General features: G+C 56.7%; 2 protein-coding genes and 1 long non-coding RNA gene across 8 annotated transcripts in view; 2 read left to right on the top strand and 1 right to left on the bottom strand.

Moving 5' to 3' along the window:
• Positions 1-7442, bottom strand: part of SHANK3 (SH3 and multiple ankyrin repeat domains 3) — a 49409-nt gene extending 41967 nt beyond the window's left edge. For all 4 annotated transcript variants that reach the window (XM_061418992.1, XM_061418993.1, XM_061418994.1 and 1 more), the window contains exons 1-9: positions 7143-7442; positions 6619-6822; positions 5779-5850; positions 3740-3848; positions 3513-3664; positions 3253-3420; positions 3061-3177; positions 2624-2701; positions 1844-1910 (exon numbers count right to left, since the gene is read on the bottom strand). In XM_061418992.1, the coding sequence (XP_061274976.1) occupies positions 1844-1910; positions 2624-2701; positions 3061-3177; positions 3253-3420; positions 3513-3664; positions 3740-3848; positions 5779-5850; positions 6619-6822; positions 7143-7427 (1252 nt within the window). In that variant the 5' untranslated portion in view covers positions 7428-7442. The remainder of the gene's footprint in view (positions 1-1843; positions 1911-2623; positions 2702-3060; positions 3178-3252; positions 3421-3512; positions 3665-3739; positions 3849-5778; positions 5851-6618; positions 6823-7142) is intronic.
• Positions 7059-20474, top strand: LOC133248603 (uncharacterized). The gene is made up of 4 exons (XR_009736768.1): positions 7059-7154; positions 10119-10341; positions 19500-19687; positions 19848-20474. It is a non-coding gene; the product is annotated as an uncharacterized LOC133248603 (long non-coding RNA).
• A 203-nt stretch (positions 20475-20677) lies between these two features.
• ARSA (arylsulfatase A) lies at positions 20678-23900 on the top strand. Of its 3 annotated transcripts, none has more exons than XM_061418990.1 (9): positions 20678-20801; positions 21176-21413; positions 21601-21841; positions 21922-22140; positions 22215-22384; positions 22677-22801; positions 22894-23021; positions 23285-23387; positions 23477-23900. In XM_061418990.1, exons 2-9 carry the CDS (start codon positions 21196-21198, stop codon positions 23794-23796), a joined length of 1524 nt encoding a protein of 507 aa, XP_061274974.1. In that variant the 5' UTR covers positions 20678-20801; positions 21176-21195; the 3' UTR covers positions 23797-23900. The 3 variants fall into 3 exon arrangements, with proteins under 3 accessions (XP_061274974.1, XP_061274975.1, XP_061274973.1); XM_061418991.1 differs by having other exon boundaries at positions 20687-20801; positions 21236-21413; XM_061418989.1 differs by having other exon boundaries at positions 20687-20801; positions 21162-21413.
• Positions 23901-25755: the final 1855 nt, after the last annotated feature.

Raw genomic sequence — 25755 nt, 5'->3', positions numbered from 1 at the left:
CAGCATCTCTGTCCAAAGACGAGGGGCAGCTGAGGCCTTCCTGACTCTCAGCCTGGACCACAGAGAAGCCCCCACCCTCCCTCCCACCAGCTGGACCAAGGCTACCTGCCAGAGTCCAGACCCGTGGAATCGAACACTGCATAAGGTCAGTGGGGGAAGGAGTAAAGAACCATAAAAGACTTTATTTTACCTAAGGAAACTGAGGCACAGAAGTCCCAAGCTGCTTTCCCAAGGTGACCTCACAAGCAGCAGACCGAGCCCCACACGTCCAGAAACCAAGCTCGTCCCAGGCTGACGGCCTCCTCCAAAATAAGCAGCAGCCGCAGCCAGGCCATCACTGGAGCCTTGCTCTGCCTCTCACCCCAGTTCAGACCTCAGGCTTCACCACAGTTCTCTCCCAAGCAGAACCCGGACCGCAAGTCGGCACCGTTTCGTTGGCTCAGTCACGTGCTCAACATGCATCAGCTGCTGCTGCTGGAGGGTTCAGGGTCTGCCCACTGTCACAGACCCCTGACCCCGCCTGGAAACGAGGGGCTCACAACCAAGCCTCACTGCCGGCAGGTCTGCTCAGGGGAGCCTATATACGAAGACTCCTTAATCGTGGACTTGACCTTATCCTAACCGTAACCTACCCTAACCTCACATGAGAAGCAACAAGGACTCAGACCCTGGGACCAGCCTTAGCCCTCTGCTGTCCACTGCCACTTTAAACTTTGTAAAACTGGAGGCACCAGATACTGCAGTCCCAGCAGAGAGGGAAGCCTGGGAGTCTACGCTCCCAGGAGAGCCGTGGGCAGAAAGCCTTGTCCACCCAGGACAGAGGGAGCAGAGACAGGGCTCGCTCTGTGGCCAGGTGGCTGGAAGGGGCAGCCGCTGGCCAGAAAATACTCTTTTCAGGAGGAGAGGCCCACCTCCAGTCACTCCACATGGGGAGGGGAGACTCAGGATTTGCAGGACAGCTTCCCAGCCAGCCCCACAGGCAACACTGCCCTGGGAGAGGGTGGCCCCTGAGGCCTGAGGTTCAGACTAGGCAGCAGCTCCTGGGCTCCCTCGGGCGCGTGCCGGGCCCCCCGAAGCACTGGCTGCTGAGGGCTTAGAGCCCCTTGTCCCGAGACGGCTGCCGCCTTCCCCACACGCATGCCTACCACTGCGCTCTGATTTCTTCACACATGCATACAGGTGGCCTTGTTGTGTATGAAGCTTGCCGTGGGCCACTTAAAGTGCGTTGTTTCCAGCTGAAGTGAAACACCGAGCGTCTGCGGTGGCGCTCCATTTCCACTTGTCTCCTGCTGGCCCTTCACACGACCTCACAGGAAAACACCCTGACCTAACTCCAACCCTGCTTCCAACCTAAGCTGATCCCTAAATCCACAGTGGTAACAATTACGACTGGGGGCAGGAGGGGAAGGGGACGACAGAGGATGAGATGGTTGGATGGCACCACCAACTCAACGGACATGAGTTTGGGTAAACTCCGGGAGTTGGTGATGGACAGGGAGGCCTGGCGTGCTGCAGTCCATGGGGTCACAAAGAGTCGGACACGACTGAGCAACTGAGCTGAACTGAACAATCACAACCATACCCTTAACGCTGACCTGACTAACAGATCCACAGCCTTCACCTAACCGTGACCCTAACCTGACCCTCTGTCACCTGCACTCCCTACCCCTGCAGGGCCCACTAATGGGACCACTGGGACCACTCCCAGTTGCACTGGGAGAGTTGGAGGAAAAGGCTCCGGGTTAGGGGCTCCCTTGTAACAACCCCACTCACTCTGGCCCTGTTGGGCCCCGACAACCCCCACAAATCCACATCGGCAGGGCCCTTGGTGGGCAGAACTCACCAACGTCCGAATCTTTGTGGGTCTTGATGACCTCCGCGAGCTCAAAGTTCCCCGCTATGATGGCCACCTGGGGGGTGGGAGGGAGATGGAGGGAGGCTTAGCAGCACAGACTTGCCTTCTCTCAGCCCTTGGGGTTCCCTGAATGCCCAAGCAGGCTCAGACCTTGGCCCCTGTTTGACCCACCACCCCAGTCTGTGTGGGACTGAGGGGTCTCCTGGGACACAAGACTCTTGGAGCTAAAGCTGGAACACACTGGCCACCCTGCCCATTCTCAGCACAGCCCCTCCACACGCCTGGTCTCCCCACACGACCTGTGAAGGCCCCTGAATGGACAGTCACGAGCCAGGCCTGGTCTCCCCACGTGACCTGTGAAGGCCCCTGAATGGAGAGTCAAGGGCCAGGCCTGGTCTCCCCACGTGACCTGTGAAGGCCCCTGAATGGAGAGTCATGGGCCAGGCCTGGTCTCCCCACGTGACCTGTGAAGGCCCCTGAATGGACAGTCACAGCCCACACCTGTTCTCCCCTGGCCCCAGAGCCCTGTCACCCTCCTCTCCTCTCCCTGGAAGGGGGACCGAGGGAGTCGTCCTCAGTGAGCACCCCTCATAAGAGCGAGGCACTGCCCTGGCTCACACCCTTCCTCCACCTCACCCTGGGACGACCCTGGGCCCAAAGCTCCCTCACGCTTTACAGGGAATAGACCAAGGTCCAGAAAGACCAAGCCACACAGAGATGGAGAGACGCGCCCCAGGGAGCCCCACACTCCTGCAGACATTCACGTACCTGGAAGGCTGTCTGGCTATTGTAATTGCGGACATCCTTGTTGGCTCCGCGGAAAAGCAGGACACGGGCACAGCTCTCCTGCAGGAAGATGGGAGGAGGGGTCACAGCTGGGGCAGCACCTGCACACACAGGGCCCACGGCTGCGTGTTCAGCACACCCACGTGTAGCATGGGGACGAGCAGGGCAGGTGTAAGTGTGCAGGTCCTAGCTAGCTCAGAGGGTCCAGATACACACAGTGCACACGTGATTGTTCAGAACACACACGCGTGACACGTGTTCAGGGAAACGACAGGCACACATGGACCGCAAGGCCACCCAGCTCAGTGCAGGAGGCAGAACACGCAACTGTGGTGTGATCACAGGGTCAGACATGCACACACACGGAGTCACTGCACAGCACCACCCGTGTGCACACGTGTGCAGACGTGCAGACCGACCTGGTTGTAGAGGGCACAGATGTGCAAGGCTGTGTTCCCAGAGGCGTTCTGAGCCCCCATGTCAGCTCCGTAGAACAGGAGGTGCTCCAAGTGCTGTACATGCCCGAAGCGGCAGGCCTGGGGGAGGGGGCATCACTGCTGGAGCCCAGACCCTCAGGCCGACCCCGGGCCCGCCCCTGTGCCCCCGCCTACCTGGTGGACTTCCTGCCAGCCGTTCTCGTCGGTGGTCCCCAGCTGAGCATGGTCGTGCAGGAGCAGCTCGCAGCAGAGGGCATCCCCCCCGCCCAGGGCGCTGTGGTACAAGGGCGTCAGACCACGGCTGTCCTTGTAGTCCGGTGAAGCGCCCAGGTCCAGCAGGGTCTGAGGGCAAGAACCCCAATATTCATGCCAGGCCAGCCTCTTTCCGCTCCTGGGTCACACAACGCTCCGGCGAGGGCTGGGCCTGAACTGACCGTCAGGGCGGCCGCATTCCGCTGGCGCGTGGCGCAGTGCACGGCCGTGAGCCCGTCTCTTGTGCGGAAGTCCAGGTGGGCGCCGCCGTTCTTCAGCACCTTCAGCAGGTCGGTGGCATCGTCCAGCTGGGCAGCCAGGCTCAGTGGACACTCTGGGTTCAACGGACAGGCAGAGGTCACAGTCCTGGCCATTCCCAGACCGTGCCCCTCCCTGATCTGCTTCTCACCTCCTGAGTCAGGATCGTGGAAATTGGGGTCCAGCCCCTTGTCCAGCAGGCGGGCCACCTTTTCTGTGCTGTGCAGCTGGACATATTCCATAAACTTCTTCAGGTTCGCCTGGAACAGCCAGCCATCCGGATCAGCCCACACTTGACAACCGTCCTCTGACCATCGCCCACATCACCCAGGGAACTGCCGTACCCCTCAGTTGGACCCGCCAGCCTACACCACGACCTTCTCCCTTTCCCGTGGTACCCTGACCATGCACTCCCACTGTGGCCCCAATCCCAGCTCCACTGGATCCGCATGCTGCTCCAGGTCCTTCCTCGCCTTCCAAGCCCAGCTAAGTGAGTTCCCTCCCTCAGCCTTAGCCTCTGCCCTGGCTTCTTTCCCTGGCCCTGATGCCCCGACCTGTCCAGCCTGGAAAAGCCTGAAGCCACGTGGGCAGGAGCCAGCCAGGGGCAGCACGCACCCCGCTCCCCAGGTAGCCTGCTCCTTCTCTGGTGCACCTTTCTCACGAGCTCACCCCACGACAGATCCCAGCTCCGGGGCCCTCCTCTCTTGCCGGGTGCCCCCTCCTGCGGCGTGACTCTGACTGCTTTTCCTTCACTCACCCGGTCACGCACCAATTCACTCAGCAGAGCCTCACTAAGCTCCCGCTGGTGCTACAGCACTGCCTGCAGTGGGCAAGGTGCCCTGGCCTGAGGCCCCAGGCCCTCCAGAGACAAAACGCATCAGAAATAGGACAAGGTGCCATAGGGGCAGCTCCACATGAGGGGGTACCCTCTGGAGGGTTAGGACAACAGGCCAAGAGGAAGCACGGTCAGAGCTGAGAGGAAAGATCTCGGCCCCACCGGCGTGGGGGGCGGGAGGCTTAGTGTGGTGCTGGGGGCCGGCCGGAGACCAGGCAGGCAGAAACACGGGACTGTGGCACGGAGTTGAAACTCATCCTAAAATCAACTGAGACTCACTGAAGGTCAAGAGTCATCGGTGTCCTGCGGGTCACTGAGGTCAACTTTAGAGGAGGTGATGGGTTATACCAACACCAATGAGGGAGTCTCTGCCCAGCCATGGAACCAAAGCAGCAGAGGACTCTGGCACGGAGACACCAGGGTCACAAGGGGGTGACTGGGGCACAGGGGTGAACGTGCAGATCCCTCTCTTAGGCCCCAGAGACTGCCAAGGAAGTGTCCAGCAAGCAAATGTCCACTGGCCCACAGGAGCCTGGGATGGGAACTCAGGGAGTCTGCCTATGGAAAGGGCCAGGGTACCCACCCTGCCCCTCCTACATTCAGAGGAGGCAGGGAGGTGCCCCCCAAAGAGCATGTGGCGTCAGACCCTCCTAGCAACAGTACCCAGGAGTAAAGACCCCACAGGTAGGCCTAGGGATAGGGCCTGGGAGTCAGAAGATCTGGGTTCAACCCCAACATCACTGAATGCAGAGCTGTAGGCAAGTCACTTAGATTCTCCTGGATTCAGTATCTTCATCTACGAAATGGGATAATAACAGTTCCTCCCAGAACAAAAAAAAATAATGAGATGCCTAATTTCAAGTGCCTCACACTGGATGACCACTAAGTCCCGGATGCCCTGTTCTCCCCACCCCAACCCAGCTCCCCTCAACAACCCCATCTCCTCACGTCGCCCCCACAAAGACACTGTACCCTACTGCACTCCACCCCTTAACCAGGGGCCCACCAGAGGGCTCAGCGAGTCTGACCTGAGTGGAACCCATCACCAGACCGACCACCCCAAAGTCATGGTGCCCGGAGTCTGCATCCGGCCCTCTAGCCGCCCCCAACACCCACTCTGGGTCCCTGATGACAGGAGAAAGCAGACTGAGCCAAAGCGGGCCAGCCCAACCAAGCTGGGATGGCCGTTCTGGGGACAGGGGGAAGGCCTCAAGAAGGGAATTTTTCAAGGACATTTTTGACATCACAAAATCCAGCTAAGGCTGAGCTAGGGGAGCACTGGCCATGGCGGGGAGGGGACTGGAGGGAGTGCAGAAGATCACCTTCGAGTACCCTTGCTGTGGCTGCCTCCTTACCTTTGTGTGAAGCTTTGCAAACTGCTTATCATCAATGAGGTTCTGGGCATAAACTCGCCTCTTGTATCGAAACTGCTCAGGTAAAGACAAGGCAGAAAAAGGCACCCACCTGGACTGAGTAAGTGAAAGCAGACACACAATGGAGTCCTGCCCACTGCTGTGTGGCCAGGGCCCCACTGCTCATCGCCCCATAACAAAGCTCCTGCCACCGACCTCACCAGCCCATGCACACGCCATGGACACGACCTGCACAGAGGGCAGGTGTGCTGCACGCCCAGCGGTCCCTCTGCCTGCTGTGCCCTTCCTGTCTCACCCCCACCCCCAGGATTCCCTGGAAACCCTCAGTCCTCTTCCAAGACCAGGTTCCAGGCCTACCTTCCTAGACACCCCTCTCTGGACAGAACTGTGCCTATCTGCCTGTGCCACCAGGGAGGCCCAGTCAGCTGAGCTCAGCGACCATAACGCTTGTTCCAAAGCCCATTGCACTTGCCACCCCCACCTTCAAACTGGATCTGGTCCCCTTGCTCACAGGGTGCTCAACGGCCTTTACATCATGAACAGGTGAGCAAACGAGGAAGACTTAGACCGTCCTTAGGACGACTGCACGGGCGGTGGCAGGAAGACAAGACACAGATGTGCACACAGCCCGCGGCGGGCGCACTCCACGCGGCGCTCTGGGCACTCACGCCCGCTCACACCCCGTCGCACGTGCTGCTGACCGCGTGCCTGCACGCGGCTCACTCCTCACTCGCCCCGTACACACTAACTCCCCGCGTCCGTGCCCCTCGCTGCCGCGCCCTCTGGAGCTCGGGGCTCTGCCCGTTCCCGGCCGCTGCTCACCTCCAGGTAGGGCAGGGGCGTGTCCAGGTTGGGCGGGTATTCCTGCAGAAGCCGCTCCTCGTCCAGGAACTTCCCGGCGCGGCCCCGGGAGGGCGGCTGGAAGAGCCCGTAGTTGAGCGCGTCCTGGAGGCTGTGATTGAGGGCGCAGAGCACGCGCTGCTTGGCGGCCCAAACGGGCGCGGCCGGGTCCAGGCGCAGGCACTTCTGTAGCGGAGCGCGGTCGTGAGCCGATCGGGCCTCCCGGCCAGCGCGGGGCACGGAGGCCCGGGGCGCCGCCCGAGTCCCGGCGCTGGAGCGGAGGCCGCGGACCCCCGCCTCCGCGCCCAGCTCGCTAGGCCTCGCCCCGGGGGCGGTGCTTCCCTGGGCCCCGCCCCCGCCCGGCTGCGGGGAGGGTCCGGGTGGAGGCGGCGGGGGAGGGGCGAGTGGCCGGGGCCGGGGTCTCCCGCGCACCGCTCGCGACGCGCGGGTAGGGGGCCGCGAGAGCGGGGCGAGGGTGACGCCAGGACCCGGGCGGCGAGGCTCACCGTCTGCTGCAGGTCTGGGATGCCGACGCGCACGATCACGGCGCTGGCCCCGGGGCCGTCCATCCCCGCGCCCGGGCCGGGGCCGCTAGCGGCCGGGAGCTGGGCGCCCCGGGGCTCCTCGCCGCGCCCCGGCCCCCCCCGGCCCCCCACCGGAGCCCCGTCGGCCGCGCTGCGCGGGAGGGGGCCGGGGGGAGCCGGGGCCGGGGCCGGCGCCGGGGACAGCGGCTCCGAGGGCTCCGCAGGGGCGGCGGCGGCGGCGGCGGCGGCGGCGCGGCTCAGCTGCATCGGCCCCGGCTCCGCTCGGCGCCTGCCTTCCCCGGGGGCGGGGGCGGCGGGGGGAGGGGGCCTGAGCCGGGAGGGAAGCGGGGGTGGCAGGGGGCTGAGCCGGAGGCGGGGGCCGGGACGCTCAGGGCCGGCGAGGGCGAAGGGGATTGTCTGGGGTCCCGGGGTGGGGAGGGAGGTCCGTGCTAAGGGCGAGGGCCTCGCTGCAGGGTGGGGACCCTGGGGGCTGTGCTGGGGGTGTGGGGACTCCTAGGCCTCGGTGTGGGGGGAGTGGCTGAGCAGCGAGGACCGCGCCGCCTTTCGGCTGCGGAAGAGCATCCGTGGACCACCGGGGAAGATGCGGCGAGGCGGGGGGTCTTGGAGCTGGGATGGGGGCCGCTTTGGGCACTGGGACCAGAGACAGGGAAGGAAGGGGAGAGAAAAACTGGAGAATTAATTTCCGGGGGTGGCAGCTTCTCCCCACTCTGCCGACCCCCTCTCCCCACCCTACTCAAGACCCGGGGATGACAGGGACCAACCCGGTCCCAGTCCTGGGGGTAGGACGGCAGGGACCTCAGAGCCCCGGGGTCTCTCCCACCACCGGAACCATTTAACCCTCCAACTTAACCCTTAGGACCTCGCCGAACTGTGTTCAGCGCGGCTCGCGGCTCCCGCATCCCTAGCCGAGTTTGGGGAGTTCGCTCTGGACTCTGAGGCCCGCCGCTCCTCCAGCCCCCTCCCCAGGTCCCCTGGTTCGCCTAGCTCCGACGCCTGTCACCCCCCCCCCCCGCCCCGGTCACCTTAGCGACAACTGGATGGGGCCGCGACCTAAGACGCAGGGCTTAGGGGAGGGGGCGCTACTAGTCTCCACCTGCACCCGGGAAGTGAATTTTAGTTTTACGCGTTGTCGTGGCAACGCGGGAGGGGGTGATGAGTAGGCGGAGGAGAGGGGAGCACAGTAAAGAAACTAGCTCAGGCACCACCGCCCCATTGGAGCGCGCCAGCTCCCCCCCCCCCACCCCAATACTCGTCAGCCTCACAGAACTACCCCCGAGCTGGGAAACCCGAGCCCTCAAGGTTCTTAAAAGCAACGAGCAGCCCCTTCACGTTGAAATAGCCCTGATTTCCCGAGAAACAGCTTCTGACTCCCACAAAGCTCCCCCACCGTGCTGGACTCCTCCCCAGAGAACAGGCCCTGACCCCCATGGCCACTCCCCTTCTCACAAGACACACTTGCTAACCTTCACAGAACAACCCAGCCTGGGGACACCTTCTGGTCCTGGTAGAAAATACCCCAGCCTCACCCACCTTCTCCAAGAGCAGCCCTGGATCCCCTGAGCCTCCCAGGAATAAACTTGAATGAACTGCCCCCCCACACACAGACACACAGAAAACCTCCCTACCCTTCCCCGACATCCTGGAAGCATCCTACCTCCACACAGACCAGTTCTTGACACCCCGTTGGAGAACAGTCCCCACCCCAAAAAGCCCCACAGTACCCGCCACTCCGCCCCTGGAACAGCCTCTGGTCCCCCCAGAGCAAGACCCACTTCCCCAGGACCAGCTCTGACCCCTGAGGGAAACCGGGCTCTCTCCCTCCCCAGCCACCACCCCTCCAGGAAAAATCTCTGCCTCCTAGGAACTCCACTGACCCCACCGAGCGTGTGTCCAGCGCTGTCTGCAGTCTGCTGCTGCTTTCTTCCCAGGCCTGGGTGGACCCTCCCTGCCTAGGAGTATGACCCCAGGATGTTCAGGCTCTTCCCAAGGCCACTGGCCTGGCCTGAGTGGAGGAGCTGAGGGTCCCCAGAGGCTAGAGCGGATGGGAGGGATAGGGGAAGGGGGAGCAGGAAGGGGCTGCCGGAAGCCCACTTATCTGCAGGAAGCACCTTGGGAAGCATGTGGCCCAGCCCTGGAGAGAGGAAACGAGTGCTTCCCGGCCCCCCTGTCTCCACTGTCTTCCTGCCCCTGGTCTCCCCTCCCTGAGTCACCCAGAGCTGCCCCTCCCTGTGTCCCTCCCCCTCCCGCTGTGGCAGCTGTATGGCCATGGCCACATTCACCAGAGTTGCGATGAGACTGAAGAAGGAGGCTGTATCTCCCCACAACCAGCCTCAGAGCAGCCCCAGGCCTCCAGGCTCTCCCTGCAACCCAGCCCTTGACCTGGGTGGCCAGACACCCACCTGTCCACCGAGACGACCTCATGGGGACCCCTTCAGCCTCCCCAGGGGCCCATTGGACTTGATACACCCAGTACCATGAATGCCGCGCTTTCAGGAGAAAACCTCACATCTGAGAAGCAACCAACACATCCCTGGTCTCCAGGCTCAACTGGGCCTGCCGTGTCAGGGCCAGGTCCACAGAGCACCTGGCCCAAAGAATGGGCACATAATGAACAAATTCCAAGCTGGCACCACTCCCCAACCCACCGCCACCCTGGCAAACGGCAAAAATCCCAACCCCCAGAAGCACCTTTCCCACAGAATGTCCTCCTGGCCCTGAAGCCTGGTGGGTTGATGGAGCAGGAAGCCCAGGGACAGGCTGTTTTGTTGAGAATAAAAGACCCCAGCCTCCTCAGCACCTCCCAGCCCAGCCCTGCCTCTCCGCCCTCCTATCTTAGTCCTTGAAGGCAAGGAGTCCCCAGACCCCATGGCCCTTCCATCAGGGCTAAGATTCCAGAAAAACTCATGGTTCTCTCAACCCCACTTCCTCCCAACACAGGTTCGGAAGCCCAGGGCCTGTGGAAGCTCATGTGGGCAAAGCATCCGTAACGTGCCTGGCACAGGGTCAGACCTCTCCAGTGGAACACTGCCCACCACTCCGTGGCCCCCCAGGCCCCCAGCCACTGCAGAGGCCGTCTGTGCCCGCACCCTCAAGGTCCTAAGCAGCCCCGCCCCGCAGGCGGGCAGAGCACCCCACCTGCGGCGTCCTGTTGGCCTTCCTGGTGAGGCTGCGTCCCCCTCCCTCACCACGCCCTCCTTTCACACTCCTGGGCCGCTTCCTCACCCAAATCCCAGCTTTTCCCTCCCTCTCGCGGTCGCCTACAGAGGCCTGGCCCACAGCCCCCTCTTACTGCGAGCCCTGCAGGCCTGGCCTCACGCCCGGTTTCCATGACGGGGCTGGAGTAGGGGGCAGGGGGCGTCCTGCCGTCTGACCCTCCCCAGGGGCCTGTCTCCCCTCCTGTGCTATTCCTCTGCCCCGACTCTGGTCTTCCCTCCACAGCACCCTAGTGTCTGCCTGCCCTGAAATCACTTGTTGCTTATGGTCTAGGACCTGTCTTTCCCCCCAGGATGCGGGCTCCCCGTGGGGCGGGAGCTTTCCTGATTTGGTACACCCCTGTGTCCGAGGCCCTGGGCTTAGTCCGAGCTCAGTGGACATTTGCTGAACTTTCATCTTCAAACTGTTCACACCCAACTCTTTCTGTTCAGGGCAGAGCCTCTCCAAACTCAGAGCAGGTTGTAGGGGCAGAATGCCTGAGTATTCTGTCTGGACCTGGTGCGATGCTTCTGGTTAGGTTTCTGTTTTGTTTTGTTTGCTTCAAGTTATTTAACATCTGTCAGTATATTTAGGTCCAATTTCATCCTAAGTCTGATAAGTTTTATTTTTCTAGGAATACAAATCTTCTGCTGAAGAATCAACTTTTCATTCTGCTAATCTATTTCTATTTTGTTTTCTTCTGTTTCTTTCTTTCTACCGCTTTGATTGTTGTTAGGATCCTTCTTCTAATTTCTTCAGCTGGGTACCGAATTCAATTTTTAGTCTTTCTTTTCTCTGACAATGAGTGTTTAAGGTTATAAATTTCCAAGTTCCACTTTAGTTATGTCCATTAAGTCGGGTCTTAGTTTTGGCATGTGGGATCCAGTGCCCTGAAGGGATTGAACCCAGGCCCCTGCACTGGGAACTCGGAGTCTTGGCCAATGGCCCACCTGGGAAGTCCTCCATTAAGTCGTAATAAGTAGCACTTTTAATTTCACCTTGTTGATTTTCTAATGTCCATTGTATTGTTTGCTTTAGGGATTACTGAAAAGTATGCTACTTTAAGCTTTCAAATGTATAGTAGGTTTCCTTCTTTTTATTTATTTCTTTTTGAGGAAGGACTCGCCCTTAGCTACTGATTTTTTTTTGTTGTGTTATGATCAGAGAAGATGATCTGCATAATACTGATCTTTGAGTATATTTGACTACAATACAAATATAATTTATTTGTTAAAAAATAAAAAATAAATATAAAAAAATACAAATATAAATATATTTGAGTATATTTGAATAATACTGACTTTATAAAGACTTTCTGGTTGCCATGTATGTGGTTCAATAGGAATTGTTGGATGCAAGGAGGTATGTATGTGTGTGTGTGTTTGTGTGTGTGTATATACATATATCTCCATATATATCTCCAACAATATACACACACATAAAATCATACCTCCATTGTATCAAGTTTGTTAATTGTATTATTCAAATATTCTTTGTCTTTTCTAATGTTCCCTTTGCCTGATTTATAAATTACTAAAAGAAGTGGGATAAAATTCCACTTTAGCAGCCTCTCCACGAAATTTTGGGATTTATATGTCTTTGCCATTTTGGGATTTATATGTCTTTTCAGGCTTTGCTTTTAATGCTAACAGATTTAGAATTATTATAGCTTTCTGATAAATTATTCCTTTTATCATTATATGGTACCTTATTTGTTCTTAATGATGCTTTTTGCCTTAATTTTTTTTCAGTATTTAGCCTAGGCACAGCACTGTTCTGTGAGTGTTGACCTCATATATCTTTTCCCCTCATTCTCCTTTTATTCTTTCTACATTTTATACTCTTAGACGTGCTTCTGGTAAGTAGTGTGTGTGGCCATTTTTTAAATTAACTTTAATGGTGTTTTATGATGATTATTGATGTGTTTTACCTGATTTTTGCCTTCTTATTTTGTGTTGTCAGTCAGTATTTTTTTGGTTTTTTGTCTATGCTGCTTTTTTCTCCCTTTGGGCTCTTCCTTTGATTGATCACGTTATCTTTATTCCTCTTTCCCTCAACTCCCTTTGTTTTTGGAGTTAAACATTCTTTCTATCATTTTCATAAATACACTTAGATTTGTAACATGTGGGATTAACAAAGCCCAAAGTAAAGGCTGTCCCCCTCCCCCTTTCCTGCACTAGAGGGGCTCAGCCTTAGCCTCAGGCCTTTGTCCACATCGTTCTAGCCTCCAGCGAGTCTGTTGTGATTGCTCGTGGAGTCATATGCAACCCACTCTTTACTCACTTTCCTTCTGACTTGAATTTTCTTCTTCCTGAAAGTAGTGACAAAGTAGTGACTTTGAAATGTCTTATTTCACCCTTATTTTGAGTGATAATTTAGCCAGTGTAGAATGCTAAATTGACAAAATATTTTTTTCTCAATACTTCGAAGATTTTTCTCTGTGTGTGCTGTATTCTGGATAATTTTTCTACTTCTGGCTTCCATCTCACTGATTCTGTTTGAGTTTCATCTGTTATTAAGTCACTCAGTCGTGTCCGACTCTGCGACCCCGTGGACTATAGCCCACCAGGCTCCTGTGTCCATGGGATTCTCCAGGCAAGAATACTGGAGTGGGTTGCCATTTCCTTCTCCAGGGGATCTTTCTGACCCAGGGATCGAACCCAGGTCTCCCGCATTGCAGACAGATGCTTTAACCTCTGAGCCACCAGGGAAGCTCTCATCCATAGGTTTTATTCCCCCCACCCCATAGAGTTTTAAATTTCAGAGACCATAAATTTTATTTCTGTAAGCCGTACTCAGTACATTATCAAATCTGCTTGTTCCTTCTTTACATTGACTTTTTCTTTTTATTTAATGCAATTTTTTAAAGACAAAAGATTTCTTTTGTCTTTAGTTATTTTTAAAACATTTACTTTAAAGTTCTAGTCAGTAGTTCACATATGTGAAAGTTTTGGTGGTCTAATCTCATTTGTAGTATCTACCAACTCGCTCACTGCAGGGGGACTGTGGGTTCTTTCTGTGACAGTTTTGTGACTTGGGGTTATGAACTCAGCTGGGCCTGGGAAGCCTAGATGTGTCCCTCAGAGGAGTACAACTAACCCAGGAACTGTTTCATGTTAATTTCTTGGCTTGGTGGTCCTGGGGACTCCAAAGGGTAATATAATGAAGACTCCAAACCTGGGGGCCAACAGTGGGTACAACTTAACATGGAGACTTCTTCGCAGAGAGGTCACCACAGGCTTTATGAAAACTGCTTAAATAAGAGAGAAATATATAGTAATAATTATGAAATGGATTACTCCCCAGATTTTTGAGCACTACATGTCATCCCAAGTGTATGACGTGTATGAACTCATTCAGTCATCACTAAATCACTAAGCCAACCCGTTACTGTCCTCATGTAACAGATGAGGAAACAGAGCAAATTAGAAACAACTCACCCTGTCCGAAGTCGCATGTGGTGAGTCAGTGGAGAAACCAGGACTTGGAACACCACAGTGGGCATGTGACCCAACAGGGCCGATGAGAATCCTGTTCTGGAGGCTCAGGCTCGTAGCTGAGGGAAGAAACCCTTTCTCCACGCTTGGGACACATGGGAGAAATGAAGCTCGATAGACACTAGTGACCAAGATTGCAGGCTTGGGAAAAAGCAGCCCTGGGAGGAATATAGACACGGGAGACAAGGAAGGTTCTGAAGAGGCTTTGAATCTCCAAACTTAGTCCCTGAAATCTGCTTTTCTCTCTTTTGGCTCCGAGAGCCAAGGGTACCTGAAAGTCCACACAAAGGAGAGGGGAAAGGCCTCTCTAAAAGGGAACGTGACTGTAAGAGAGGTGGAAGGGCTGGCCTTGGGCTGAGCTGGCATCCCAGCTCAGCCACCAGATACCCTGGTGGCCTGGGAAAGCTTCCTGGCTTCACTCTGCCTCCCTGTGAGCTCTGGTGTGTTAGGGATAATGGTAGGACTTGATTCATTCCCTCCCTCATTCAGGCCACATGCCAGGCACCTGCTCTGGGGCTGACGAGGTGGCTCCAGCTCCCCCTGGGCCCTGGTGCAGGTTAGGAGAGCGCGTGGGTGTGACATGCTCACCATGTACCTGGTGCCTAGTGAACACATTCTAATATAACCATAAAGCTAGTTCTGTGAAGACCTCCAAGACCGTCTAGAACTAACACCAAAAAAAGAAGTCCTTTTCATCACAGGGCATGGGAATACAAAAGTAGGATGTCAAGAGATACCTGGATGGAAGAGGGCATGGCAACCCACTCCCGTATTCTTGCCTGGGAAATCCCATGGACAGAGGAGCCCGGCGGGCTTCAGTCCATGGGGTCACAAAAGAGCTGGATATGACTGAATGACTACATAACAACAACAGACACACACATATATATATATATATATATATGTCTTTATGTATTATAACTGAATCAATCTGCTGTATACCTAAAACGTGAATTAATTATACTTGAATAAAATATAATTTTAAAAAGAAAAAAAGAGAGATACCTGGAATAACAGGCAAGTTTGGCCTTTGAGCACAAAATGAAACAGGGCAAAGGCCAACAGTTTTGCCAAGAGAATGCACAGGACAGAGCACGCTGGTCTGCCAGCAACACAAGAGAGGACTGTACACATGGACGTCACCAGATGTCAACACTGAAATCAGATTGTTCATATTCTTTGCAGCCAAAGATGGAGAAGCTCTGTACAGTCAGCATAAACAAGACCTGGAGCTGACCGTGGCTCAGGTCATGAACTCCTTATTGCGATTTCACATGCTAGCAAAGTAATACTCAAAATCCTTCAAGCTAGACTTCAACAGTATGTGAATCGAGAACTTCCAGTATACACGCTGGATTTAGAGAAGGCAGAGGAACCAGAGATCAAATTGCCAACATCCATTGGATCATACAAAAAGCAAGAGAATTCCAGAAAAATATCAACTTCTGCTTCGTTGACTATGCTAAAGCCTTTGAGTGTGTAGATCACGACAAACTGGAAAATTCTGAAAGAGCTGGGAATACCAGACCACCTGACCTGCCTCCTGAGAAACCTATATGCAAATCAAGAAGCAACAGTTAGAACCGGACATGGAACAACAGACTGGTTCCAAACTGGGAAAGGAGTATGTCAAGGCTGTATATTGTCACCCTGCTTATTTAACTTGTATGTAGAGTACATCATGCGAAATGCCCGGCTGGATGAGCCACAAGCTGGCATCAAGATTGCCGGGAGAAATATCAATGACCTCAGATATGCAAACAATACCACCCTAATGGCAGAAAGCAAAGAGGAACTAAAGAGAAAAGGTGAAAGAGAAGAGTGAAAAAGCTAGTTTGATATTCAACATTCAAAAAACTAAGATCATGGCATCCCTTTCCATCACTTCATGACAAATACGTGGGGAAAAAATGGAAACAGTGACAGATTTTATTTTGTTGGGCTCCAAAGTCATGTCAGATGGTGACTGTAGCCATGAAATTAAAGATGCTTGCTCCTTGGGAAAAAAAGCTATGACAAACCTAGACAGAGTATTAAAAAGTGGTGAAAGTGAAAGTATTAGTCACTCAGCCATGTCCAACTCTTTGCAACACCATGAACTATAGCCCGCCAGGCTTCTCTGTCCATGGACTTCTTCAAGCAAGAATACTCAAGTGGGCTGCCATTCGCTTCTCCAGGGGATCTTCCCCACCCATGGATCAAACCCGGGTCTCCTGCGTTGCAGGCAGATTCTTAACTGTCTGAACCACTGGGGGAAGCCTTAAAAAAAAAAAGTAGAGACATCACTTTGCTGACAAAGGTCCATATAGTCAGAGCTATGGTTTTTCCAGTGTACAGGTGTGAGAGTTGGACCGTAAAGAAGGCTGAGCACCAGAGAATAGATGTTTTCAAACTGTGGTGCTGGAGAAGAGAGTCCCTTGGACAGCAAGGAGATCAAATCAGTTAATCCTAAAAAAAATCAACCCTGAGTACTCACAGGAAGGACTGATGCTCAAGTTGAAGCTCCAATATTTCGGCCACCTAATGCGTAGAGCTGACACTGGAGAAGACCCTGATGCTGGGAACGATTGAGGGCAGGAGGAGAAGGCGGAGTCAGAGGATGAGGGTTGGATGCATCATTGACTCAATGGACATGAGTTTGAGCAAACTCTGGGAGACAGTGAAGGACAGGGAAGCCTGGTGTGCTGCAGTCCATGGGGTCGCAAAGAGTCAGACACGACTGAGCGGCTGAACAACAACAACAGCATTTCCAAATGTTTTACAATAGAGGTGTTTTTGATTGTGTTGTTGGAAATCTGTTTTTTGTATTCAGTCACAGTAGTCAGCACATAGAAATGCTTAATGATGGGTAACTGAACAAAAGGACATCCTGCATTTAAAATGTTGATTACTCACAAACACACACACCAAAACATGCGGGTGAGGCACTAGGAATAAAGCAGTCACCAAACAGCCCCCCTTGGCCAACCATGTCCTCCCCCTCACTGGGAACTGTGGCGACGGGCTGTCTCTCACCCCGTGTTCTGACATCGCCCATGTCTCTCCAAGGGATCCCTCACACTATGGCCTCCCAGTTCCTCGACCTCTCATCTCACTAACTGTAAAAGTCAGGGTTTAGGTATAGAGCACGGACCCATGTACGACTGCTTTGAGCTGAAAGGGATTTGGTACATGGAGTTGGTGCCTGCAAAGTCATCGGAAGTCCTGAAAGAAGCATCTAGCCTGAGCTCCTAGAAATACACTCTCCCTCAGCAGCGCCACAGAACTAGTCCCCAGGGATTTACTTTTTGCCACATTCAGCAAACTGAGATGTCCGAAAGCTGATATCCCACCTGCTGACTCCAACAGACCACCCCTCTGAGTCTGTATTTCCCAGCCCCTTTTGCATCTAGGTAGGGAGGGCCAAGTCAAGAGTTCTGGAATCGCGGCCACTCCTAGGCCTAATCAGTAAATACCTCCTTCTTATCCTGCCTGCTCTCTATTTAGCCTTCTGCATCCAGGATGATCTTAAATCCATGAGTCAAAAATGGCAGCAGTTCCTCAGCTACCAGGGAAGCCCCTACTTCCTCTTCTATGGGTCCCTAAATTCCTACATGGAGCAGAGACTCACCCACCCCTATTTCTGCTTATGTTGCAAACTGGATTTTCTGTGACCAAGAAGCAAATATCTGTTGTGTTAAGTCACTGAGATTTGGGGGTTTTATCTGTTAAGGTAGCTAGTGTTTCCTCAACTGTTACAGGAGGGGAACCCCAGGAGCCTCAATTTGGGCCTACAACCTTGAGTCCTTGTCTAGATCAGCAGGTAGTATTGCATTGGCCTGCTGCTCAATACATGTATTAGAATGATATGCTTAAGAACCAGGGAAATTAATACAAAATAAATTCACATAATCACCGCATCCACGGTGAGATGGACTGTGGCCCCATACGCTTGTCTTGTGTGACCTCCAAAGCCCTCTCTGATCAGTGGACTATGGGGGCATCAGAATGTCTGGGAAGTGGTATTCACTCAGAATTAGTGGCCAGCAACCGCTGAGAACCTGACTGTCCCTTCCCCTAGAGCATGGCCATCCTGGCTGAAGGCCATACCTCCCTCCAGGGAGGCCAGGGAGAAGACTCAGTACCGCCTTGGGTGTTTCCACCAGGTCTTTCCCTCTGGCAGCTCCAGGCCGGTGAGTGACTCATGTCCAGGAATTGGATGTGGAGCTGCATTGTGAGTCAAGTCTGGGCCACGTGCCCGAAACCTAGGGTCTTTCCACCACCAGCCCTGTGGCCACTGGTGCTACCCTCTGTGTTTGTCCCGGAGTATGACTCGATGGCCAGGGAGCCAAAAATCTCTGAGGCCATGCCATCCCGCCTGGCCCTGTGGCCCCTGCTGCCCTGCAGTAGCCAGCTCCCCGGAGTGTAAAGCGTACTGCTGCTCCCCCCTCGACTCCGGAGCGCAGCTCGCTGTCTCCAGACCCTCACGGAGGACAGCGGGGGGACACCTGACCAGGTCACGCACAGTACACTTCTTTCTCTCTGTCTATGGGTGCCTTTTTCTCTATTAAACCAAAGAGGTTTCCAGCAGCTTGGCCTCGTTCACTTGGGCTGCTGTGAACCCTGGTTTTAAAAACCAGAGCACACTCAGCATCATCCGAGGCCCTGGATCTGAATCCAGAACCTGCTCCCTGTTAGATCTGACTGATCTTTTGCCTCCAATATCCTGGGGTTAGGAATAATGGTTGTTGAGGCCAAAGAGGAGGGAGCAGACCCAAGGCGGGAAGTGGAGGCCTGCACTCAGGGCCCTTGGCATCCTGGATCCCTGACATCAGCCATTCCCAGGAATCACCACAGAATACCTTCATATGGGCCAAGTGCTGCACCAGCCCCCAGCAGGCCCAGGAAATGGAGGCCCCTCCCTTGTTCCAGGTGTAGAAAGACCAGACCGGCACCGCTCACAAGGCCCCTCTCTTAACTGTGGGTGTTAGTTCCAAATTAACAATGTCCAGAGCCACTTCCCGCACCCTGGCAGGCTGCCTCCCACTGGGGCTCTGTCCCAAACTGACCCTCCTGCCGGCTCCCACAGCAATGCCAAGAAAGGCCCACAATCGCGGAAAGACTCGGATGCCCACAGAGCTCAGCTTTGAACAAACATAGATGGAGGCACACGCGTCCTCTCCCCACCCAGAGGTCAGGGCTGCCTGCCGTGGGCACACGCCTGAGCAACCTCCAGAGTCTGCAGGGGAAAGTGCCAGCCATTTGCATAACATTACAGCAGCAGGCCGGCTCTCCCGAAGAATAAGGGTAGTTCCCAGCTTGCAGCAGAAAGGGAAGAAAGAGCCTTTGGCTTATTCCTTTTAAACTCCAATTCACAGCGCCAACCAGCTGTGATAGTTCCAATTACAGGTTCAAAGATTTCTGGGCCATGGAAAAACTTTCTGTCCTGGCCACCCACCCCATACTGCTCCCACGCACAGGCACAGAACCCATGCTGGAGTGTGACACCAAGGGGATGGTTCACAGGAGCCCCTTCCATTCCCAATGAGGCCAGCAGAAGCCTGGAGCCCAGCCCCGTCTCAGGGAGATCCCTGCCCTCAAATTTTGCTCCTTAGTACTGCCTCTAGTCTTAGCTTTCATCTTTCACCAGGAAAATGCCAGCTCCACAGCTGGGCTTCAGTGGAAGCTGTGTCTTGGCCCCACCCCAGTGACCAGAGGCCTTACAAGGACCCTGTCCATGCTCCCGCTGGCACCAGGGACAGGAACTATGAGAAACCCTCTGCAACAGCAGCCCACATCCTGCTGGTCCTGAGGTCCGACCCTGCTGGGGAGCCTGAGGTCAGAGAGCTGCCCCGGGGAGGGTTCCAGGGAAAAGATGTCCTACCGGAGCTGCTGTGGGGAGGCACTCTCCGGGAGGCACTGACCTTGGGGTGTTTAGTTACACTGCGTAAGATACCCGCCTAACCGCCTCGTGGGGCGCTCTCTTACTTTGAAACAGCTAAACAATCTGGGGACCAAAACCGTGAAGTCACTCATACAAGGCTGTCCAGTGATGGGCCAGGACCGGCATCTCTGTGGATGAGCCCTTCCCATTGGTGTGACCCGGATGCAGAGAAGACACCGCCCTCCAGATGCCCCACCACGCCCCTGCCCGACACACACACACACACACACACACACACACACACACACACATCACAAATACACCACACCCCCACCACACCCCCACACCACACACACACACCACACACACACACACGCCCCATCACACCTGCACCACACACACACACACACCACACACACATCACAAATACACCACACACACACAAACCCACCCACCACACACACCACACACACAGACACACAAACGGAGGGGGAAAGGTTGGAAAGAATTTTTGATCTGTTTCAATAAAACACCAAACATAGCGTTGAAGGAAAAGCCAGCAGCCCGCGGAGTCCACGGTTTCCGTTCCTATTTGCTCATTCCACACTCTCCAGGCTCAGGGCCTTTAAGGAACACTAGCGCGCCGAGCGCCAACACTAGGATCCCTCCTGCGCGCGTCTCACGCGCCGCCCGCCTCCAGCGCCGAAGGCCTCGGGGCGCAAACCCGGGCGCACCCGCCCCGCCCCGCCCCGCCCCGCCCCGCCCCGCCCCGCCCCGCCCCGCCCCGCCCCGCCCCGCCCCGCCCCGCCCCGCCCCGCCCCGCCCCGCCCCGCCCCGCCCCCTGTCGGAAGGGGCCCCGCCCCCAAGCGGCGTGCTCCTCCCTCCCAGCGCCGTGCCCCGCCCCGGGGCGGGCCGCGCGGGAGTCACGGGTCAGGGGGCGGGGCGGGGCGGGGCGGGGCCAGGCCGGGCCGAGGCGGAAGCTCCCGAAGGGCCCGGCTGGCTGGTGTCCTGCGCTTTCCACCTCTTCGGTCCTGAACTGCTTTTGTCCCGCTTCGTGGGCCCCCGCGGGTCAGTGTTCTGGGACTTCTGCCCCCTGACCACGAGCCTAGGCGGGACCTTTAGTAGAAGATGGTCAGATCTCCACCTGAGAGTCTGAACGTGTCCTGGCCCTTTAGGGTCTCCAGGGAGTTAGATCCCGGGCTACAGGCTCCTGGGTTTTGTTGGGGTGGAGGGTCTCCGGGTGCCGAGGCATCTGGAAAGGGGTTGTCTCCGTCGAGGGAGTATTTGGGTCTGGGGTTTCAGCGGAGGGTAGTGCCTGAGCCTGGGTTCTTGGGGGAGGTTAATGTCCGGGTCTGGGGAGTGGGTAGCGCTCAAATCTGGGGTCTCCGAGTTAGAGCTTGCGGAAGCCAGTTTGCCTTCTCTCCCAAGGGTCTCTGTTACAGGCCTGTCTGTGCGGTGAGCCATGGAGGCTCTGTGGACCCTCACTCTGGCCTTGGCCGCAGGTCTGGCTGCTGCCAGCCCACCTAACATCCTGCTGATCTTTGCTGATGACCTGGGCTACGGGGACCTGGGCTCCTATGGGCACCCCAGCTCCACCACTCCCAATCTGGACCAGTTGGCCGCAGGGGGTCTGCGGTTCACAGACTTCTACGTGCCTGTGTCTCTGTGCACACCCTCCCGGTGAGGAAGGGAGCCGGGAGCCCTCACCCCTGACTGTTAGGTTCCTCCCAGATTCACTCCGGAGTGCAGAGGGAGGAGCAGGGTCTCTGTCTCTATAGAGAAATTCACGTCTCTGTTTTCTCCTCTCTCCCCTTCTTATCTGCATCTTGGTTTTGCCCTGTCACATGGACTCTGACTTGCCCTGCAGGGCTGCCCTCCTGACCGGCCGACTCCCAGTTCGGATGGGCTTGTACCCTGGAGTTCTGGAGCCCAGCTCCCGAGGGGGCCTGCCCCTGGATGAGGTGACCTTGGCTGAGGTCCTGGCTGCCCAAGGCTACCTCACAGGGATAGCTGGCAAGTGGCACCTTGGGGTGGGGCCTGAGGGAGCCTTTCTGCCCCCCCACCACGGCTTCCATCGATTCCTGGGCATCCCATACTCCCATGACCAGGTAGGAACCACCAGGGTCCTTCCCCTTGACCCCAGAGCCCCACCCCGCAGTCTAGACCACTGAAGGAGCTGCTCCCTCAGGGCCCTTGCCAGAACCTGACCTGCTTCCCCCCGGCCACCCCCTGCGAAGGCATCTGCGACCAGGGCCTGGTCCCTATCCCACTGTTGGCCAACCTGTCGGTGGAGGCACAGCCCCCTTGGCTGCCTGGACTCGAGGCCCGCTACGTGGCCTTTGCCCGCGACCTCATGACTGACGCCCAACACCAAGGCCGCCCGTTCTTCCTGTACTACGCCTCCCACGTGAGTGGCCGTGGCCCCCCCGCCCGGGCTCCCCGTGACGCCTACCTGGTGCTAACTCCAGTCTCCATCCTCAGCACACCCACTACCCCCAGTTCAGTGGGCAGAGCTTCCCAGGGCACTCAGGCCGAGGGCCATTTGGGGACTCCCTGATGGAGCTGGACGCGGCTGTGGGGGCCCTGATGACAGCTGTTGGGGACCTGGGGCTGCTTGGAGAGACGCTCGTCTTCTTCACTGCGGACAACGGGTACTCAGCAGGGGCAGGGGGCTGCTCTTCCCATGTTGACGCTGGCCAAGAACCTAGTGGGCTAAGGGGGTCTTGGGAGTTGTTGGCCATATATGGTGACACCCGGGTGCATGTGGGAGCCTGGCAGCTGTGAGTACATGGAGGTGCTGGTCTTGGGAAGACAGGGAGTGGACAGACACGTGCTGGCCATTTATGTGCAAAATGTGTGACTTATCGGTCTGGGGCTGGGGTCCCTGAGGCCGGCTGGAAACCCTGGGCTCCTCATTGCTGACGTCCTCCCTGTGTGTCCCAGGCCTGAGACGATGCGGATGTCCCATGGTGGCTGCTCTGGCCTCCTGCGATGTGGAAAAGGAACCACTTTCGAAGGGGGCGTCCGAGAGCCTGCCTTGGCCTTCTGGCCAGGTCACATCGCTCCCGGTCAGTTTTCAGGCCTTCTGCTCCTGGACTCCTGGTCCCATCTTCCTGGCCCTGATCACAAATGGAGTGACTGTACAGCCCTCTACTCCCAGGTGTGACCCATGAGCTGGCCAGCTCCCTGGACCTGCTGCCCACCCTGGCAGCCCTGGCGGGGGCCCAACTGCCCAACATCACCTTGGATGGCGTTGACCTCAGCCCCCTGCTGTTGGGCACAGGCAAGGTAGGGCCCGTGAGCACATAGCCACAGCTCCCCCGACCCCCATCCTGACCTCCCTTCCCCCCACCCCCACCAGCCACTCACCCTCCCAGAAGTGGGTGTGGGCAGCTCCTGAAGTCCCTGGGGCCAGGTGGACCCTCTGTTGAGCTGCATCCTACAGGTGCCAGCCAAGGGCTTCTGGGTGGACAGGGAGCCAGTGCACGCCCAGGGCCCAGCACGGAGCAGACAGTGCTGGGCACGTGCAGACCCCCCGACTCTGCCTCCAGAGCCCCCGGCACACCCTCTTCTTCTACTCGGCCTACCCGGATGAGGTCCGAGGGGTCTTTGCTGTGCGGAGCGGGAAGTACAAGGCACACTTCTTTACCCAGGGTAACCTCCTCTCCCCCAGCCCCGCCCACCCCTCCCAGCCCCCGAGCCCAGCCCCCCTGCCCTGTGCACAGATGTGCGCCCCTCCCCAGGCTCTGTCCACAGCGACACCACTGCAGACCCTGCCTGCCATGCCTCTAATCCTCTGACTGCCCATGAGCCCCCGCTGCTCTTTGACCTGTCTGAGGACCCTGGTGAGAACTACAACCTTCTGGACAGTGTGGATGAGGTTGCCCCAGAGGCGCTGCTGGCAATGAAGCAACTTGAGCTGCTCAAGGCCCAGTTTGATGCTGCCATGACCTTCGGACCCAGCCAGATGGCGCAGGGTGAGGACCCCACCCTGCAGGTCTGCTGCCAGCCCAGCTGCACCCCCCGGCCGTCCTGCTGCCACTGCCCCGAGTTCCAGCCCTGAGGGTGCAGACGGAGGCCGTCTGGGGTTCCTGGCTGTGCTGTGGGGGTGTGGAGGTGGTTTGTACCCGAGAACTCTAATAACACCAGCTGACACTTGTGTGATAATTTGTGTGATCCTTGTGAGAGCCCTGAGCTAGGTGTTTTTCTCCCTGTTACACGTGAGGAGCCTGAGGCATGGAGAGTCCAGCGACTTGCCTGAGGTTGCCCAGCCTGAGAGAGGGCCACCTTCCTCCCCCTGGTGATCGCTTGTGTCTGCACACAAGCGTGGCGGCGAGTGCGGCACAGCGTTCGCCGGAGCAGCACTAGGGGCTTCTGTGTGCCAGGGGAGGGTGGGGAGGGGGCGAGAGAGTGGCAGAGACCAGACCCTGAGAACACAGCGCCCGAAAGAGCCAGGTTTTCCCCGGCGGAGAAGCACAGGAGCCAGACCTGCCTGGCTCTGAGAAGCCTGTCTGCAGTTGGGTGAGGAGCCGCGCATCCTGCGTGGTGGAGTGGTCAGCCGGCGTGGTGACGTGGGCTGGGGGCCCCGCTCCCAGAAGGCACAGCAGCAGCTCCAGAGGCCGCCCTCGGCCCTTGGCGCCTCCTCCAAAGCTCCGAGCTTCCTGCCTGCGCACACGTTTGCAGTCTCCTGGCTTCACCTCTGCCCTCACAGGAGCCATTCTCCACCAAAGTACTCGCTTAAGAGATGTGCCGGTTTGGCTCCGTCTGCTCAGAACTGCAGGCTTCCCATTGTGCTCAGAACCCAGACTCCTCGGGTGGCCTGCCATGCCTCACCCATGCCCTCGTCCCTTAGCCCTGGCAGCGGGCCAAGATGCCCATCCTTGACGCTGTCTGGCACCTTCTCTGAAGAAAGTGCCCCCTGACTGCCCACTGCATGCATCTGCACAGCAGCGTGTAGCCCTCACGGGTCACCTGTGTGTGTCCTGATATCAGGGCCCCTGCTCACTCATGGTTCAGTGAGAAGAGTGGCTGTGCTGTCTTCATGTGGCCCAAACAGCCATCCCCTCCTACTGATGGAGTCCACCCTTTTGTTGGTGGGCTGAGACCTCTTGACCTCTCAGATGCAGCCTCTCCCGGTCCCAGGAGAGTGGAAGCCAGTCTTAGCCACTCGCAATCCAGTGATTGGCCCGAGAAGGGTGTGTAACCAAGGATCCTTGTCAGAGAAAGCTCAGGGCATCTGCTGGAGCCCAGGGTCTTGTTCAGCATCATCCCTGGAGATGGTGAGGACGATGCTGTGTCATTGCTGGCCCTGACCAGACACTGTGCAGCTGCTAATCAGCGTCCCCAGCCGTGTCCCTCCGGAGCTCATAGTGTGAGAAGACAAACCAGCCTCCTAAACCGCGGCTACTGGCTTGTCTGTTACTTGCAGCCAGAAGCAGTCTTGCTGGTTGGACGTGTGAACGGGACGTGTGGAGGGCATGTGTCTAGGTGCAGGGGCCCCTTCTGTGTTCTCCGTGTGACCCGTCACTTCTTGTCTGGCTTGGGCGCTGCACTAGCCATGCCCAAATCCCACTGCATCCTGGAACTGCCCCTCTGAGGCTGGCATAGGGAGGACACACGTGCACAAGTGCTCTGGACGTGCCCACCCCCTGCCCCCTGCACCCTCCTCCAGGGGGCCTGCAGGCACCTCAGGGTGCCTTGGTTTCAGGATGAGGACAGACAGGAATGGAAGCAGGTGCACGATCTCTGTATCACATCCAAACTCCAGCAAGACTGAAGGAATGCCAACCCTCAGGCGCAACCTGCAGGCACCTGGTTGCCCAGCTGGGTTGTGAGCATCGCCTCACTAGTTCCACAAGCCTTTACTGGCATAGGGCTGGGGCACGGATCAATAGAGGGGACTCATCTCTGCTCCTGTGGGGTTTTTAAATTAAATAGATATTTACTTGGTTGCACTGGGTTGTAGTTGCAGCACACAGGATTTTCATTGTATGTGGGGTCTTTATGTCGTTTGAACTCTTAG

Source organism: Bos javanicus, chromosome 5 (assembly GCF_032452875.1).
Source record: "Bos javanicus breed banteng chromosome 5, ARS-OSU_banteng_1.0, whole genome shotgun sequence".
Taxonomy (NCBI): Eukaryota; Metazoa; Chordata; class Mammalia; order Artiodactyla; family Bovidae; genus Bos; species Bos javanicus.
Note: the sequence above shows the minus strand (reverse complement) of the source record. Positions and strands in the feature narration are given on the sequence as shown.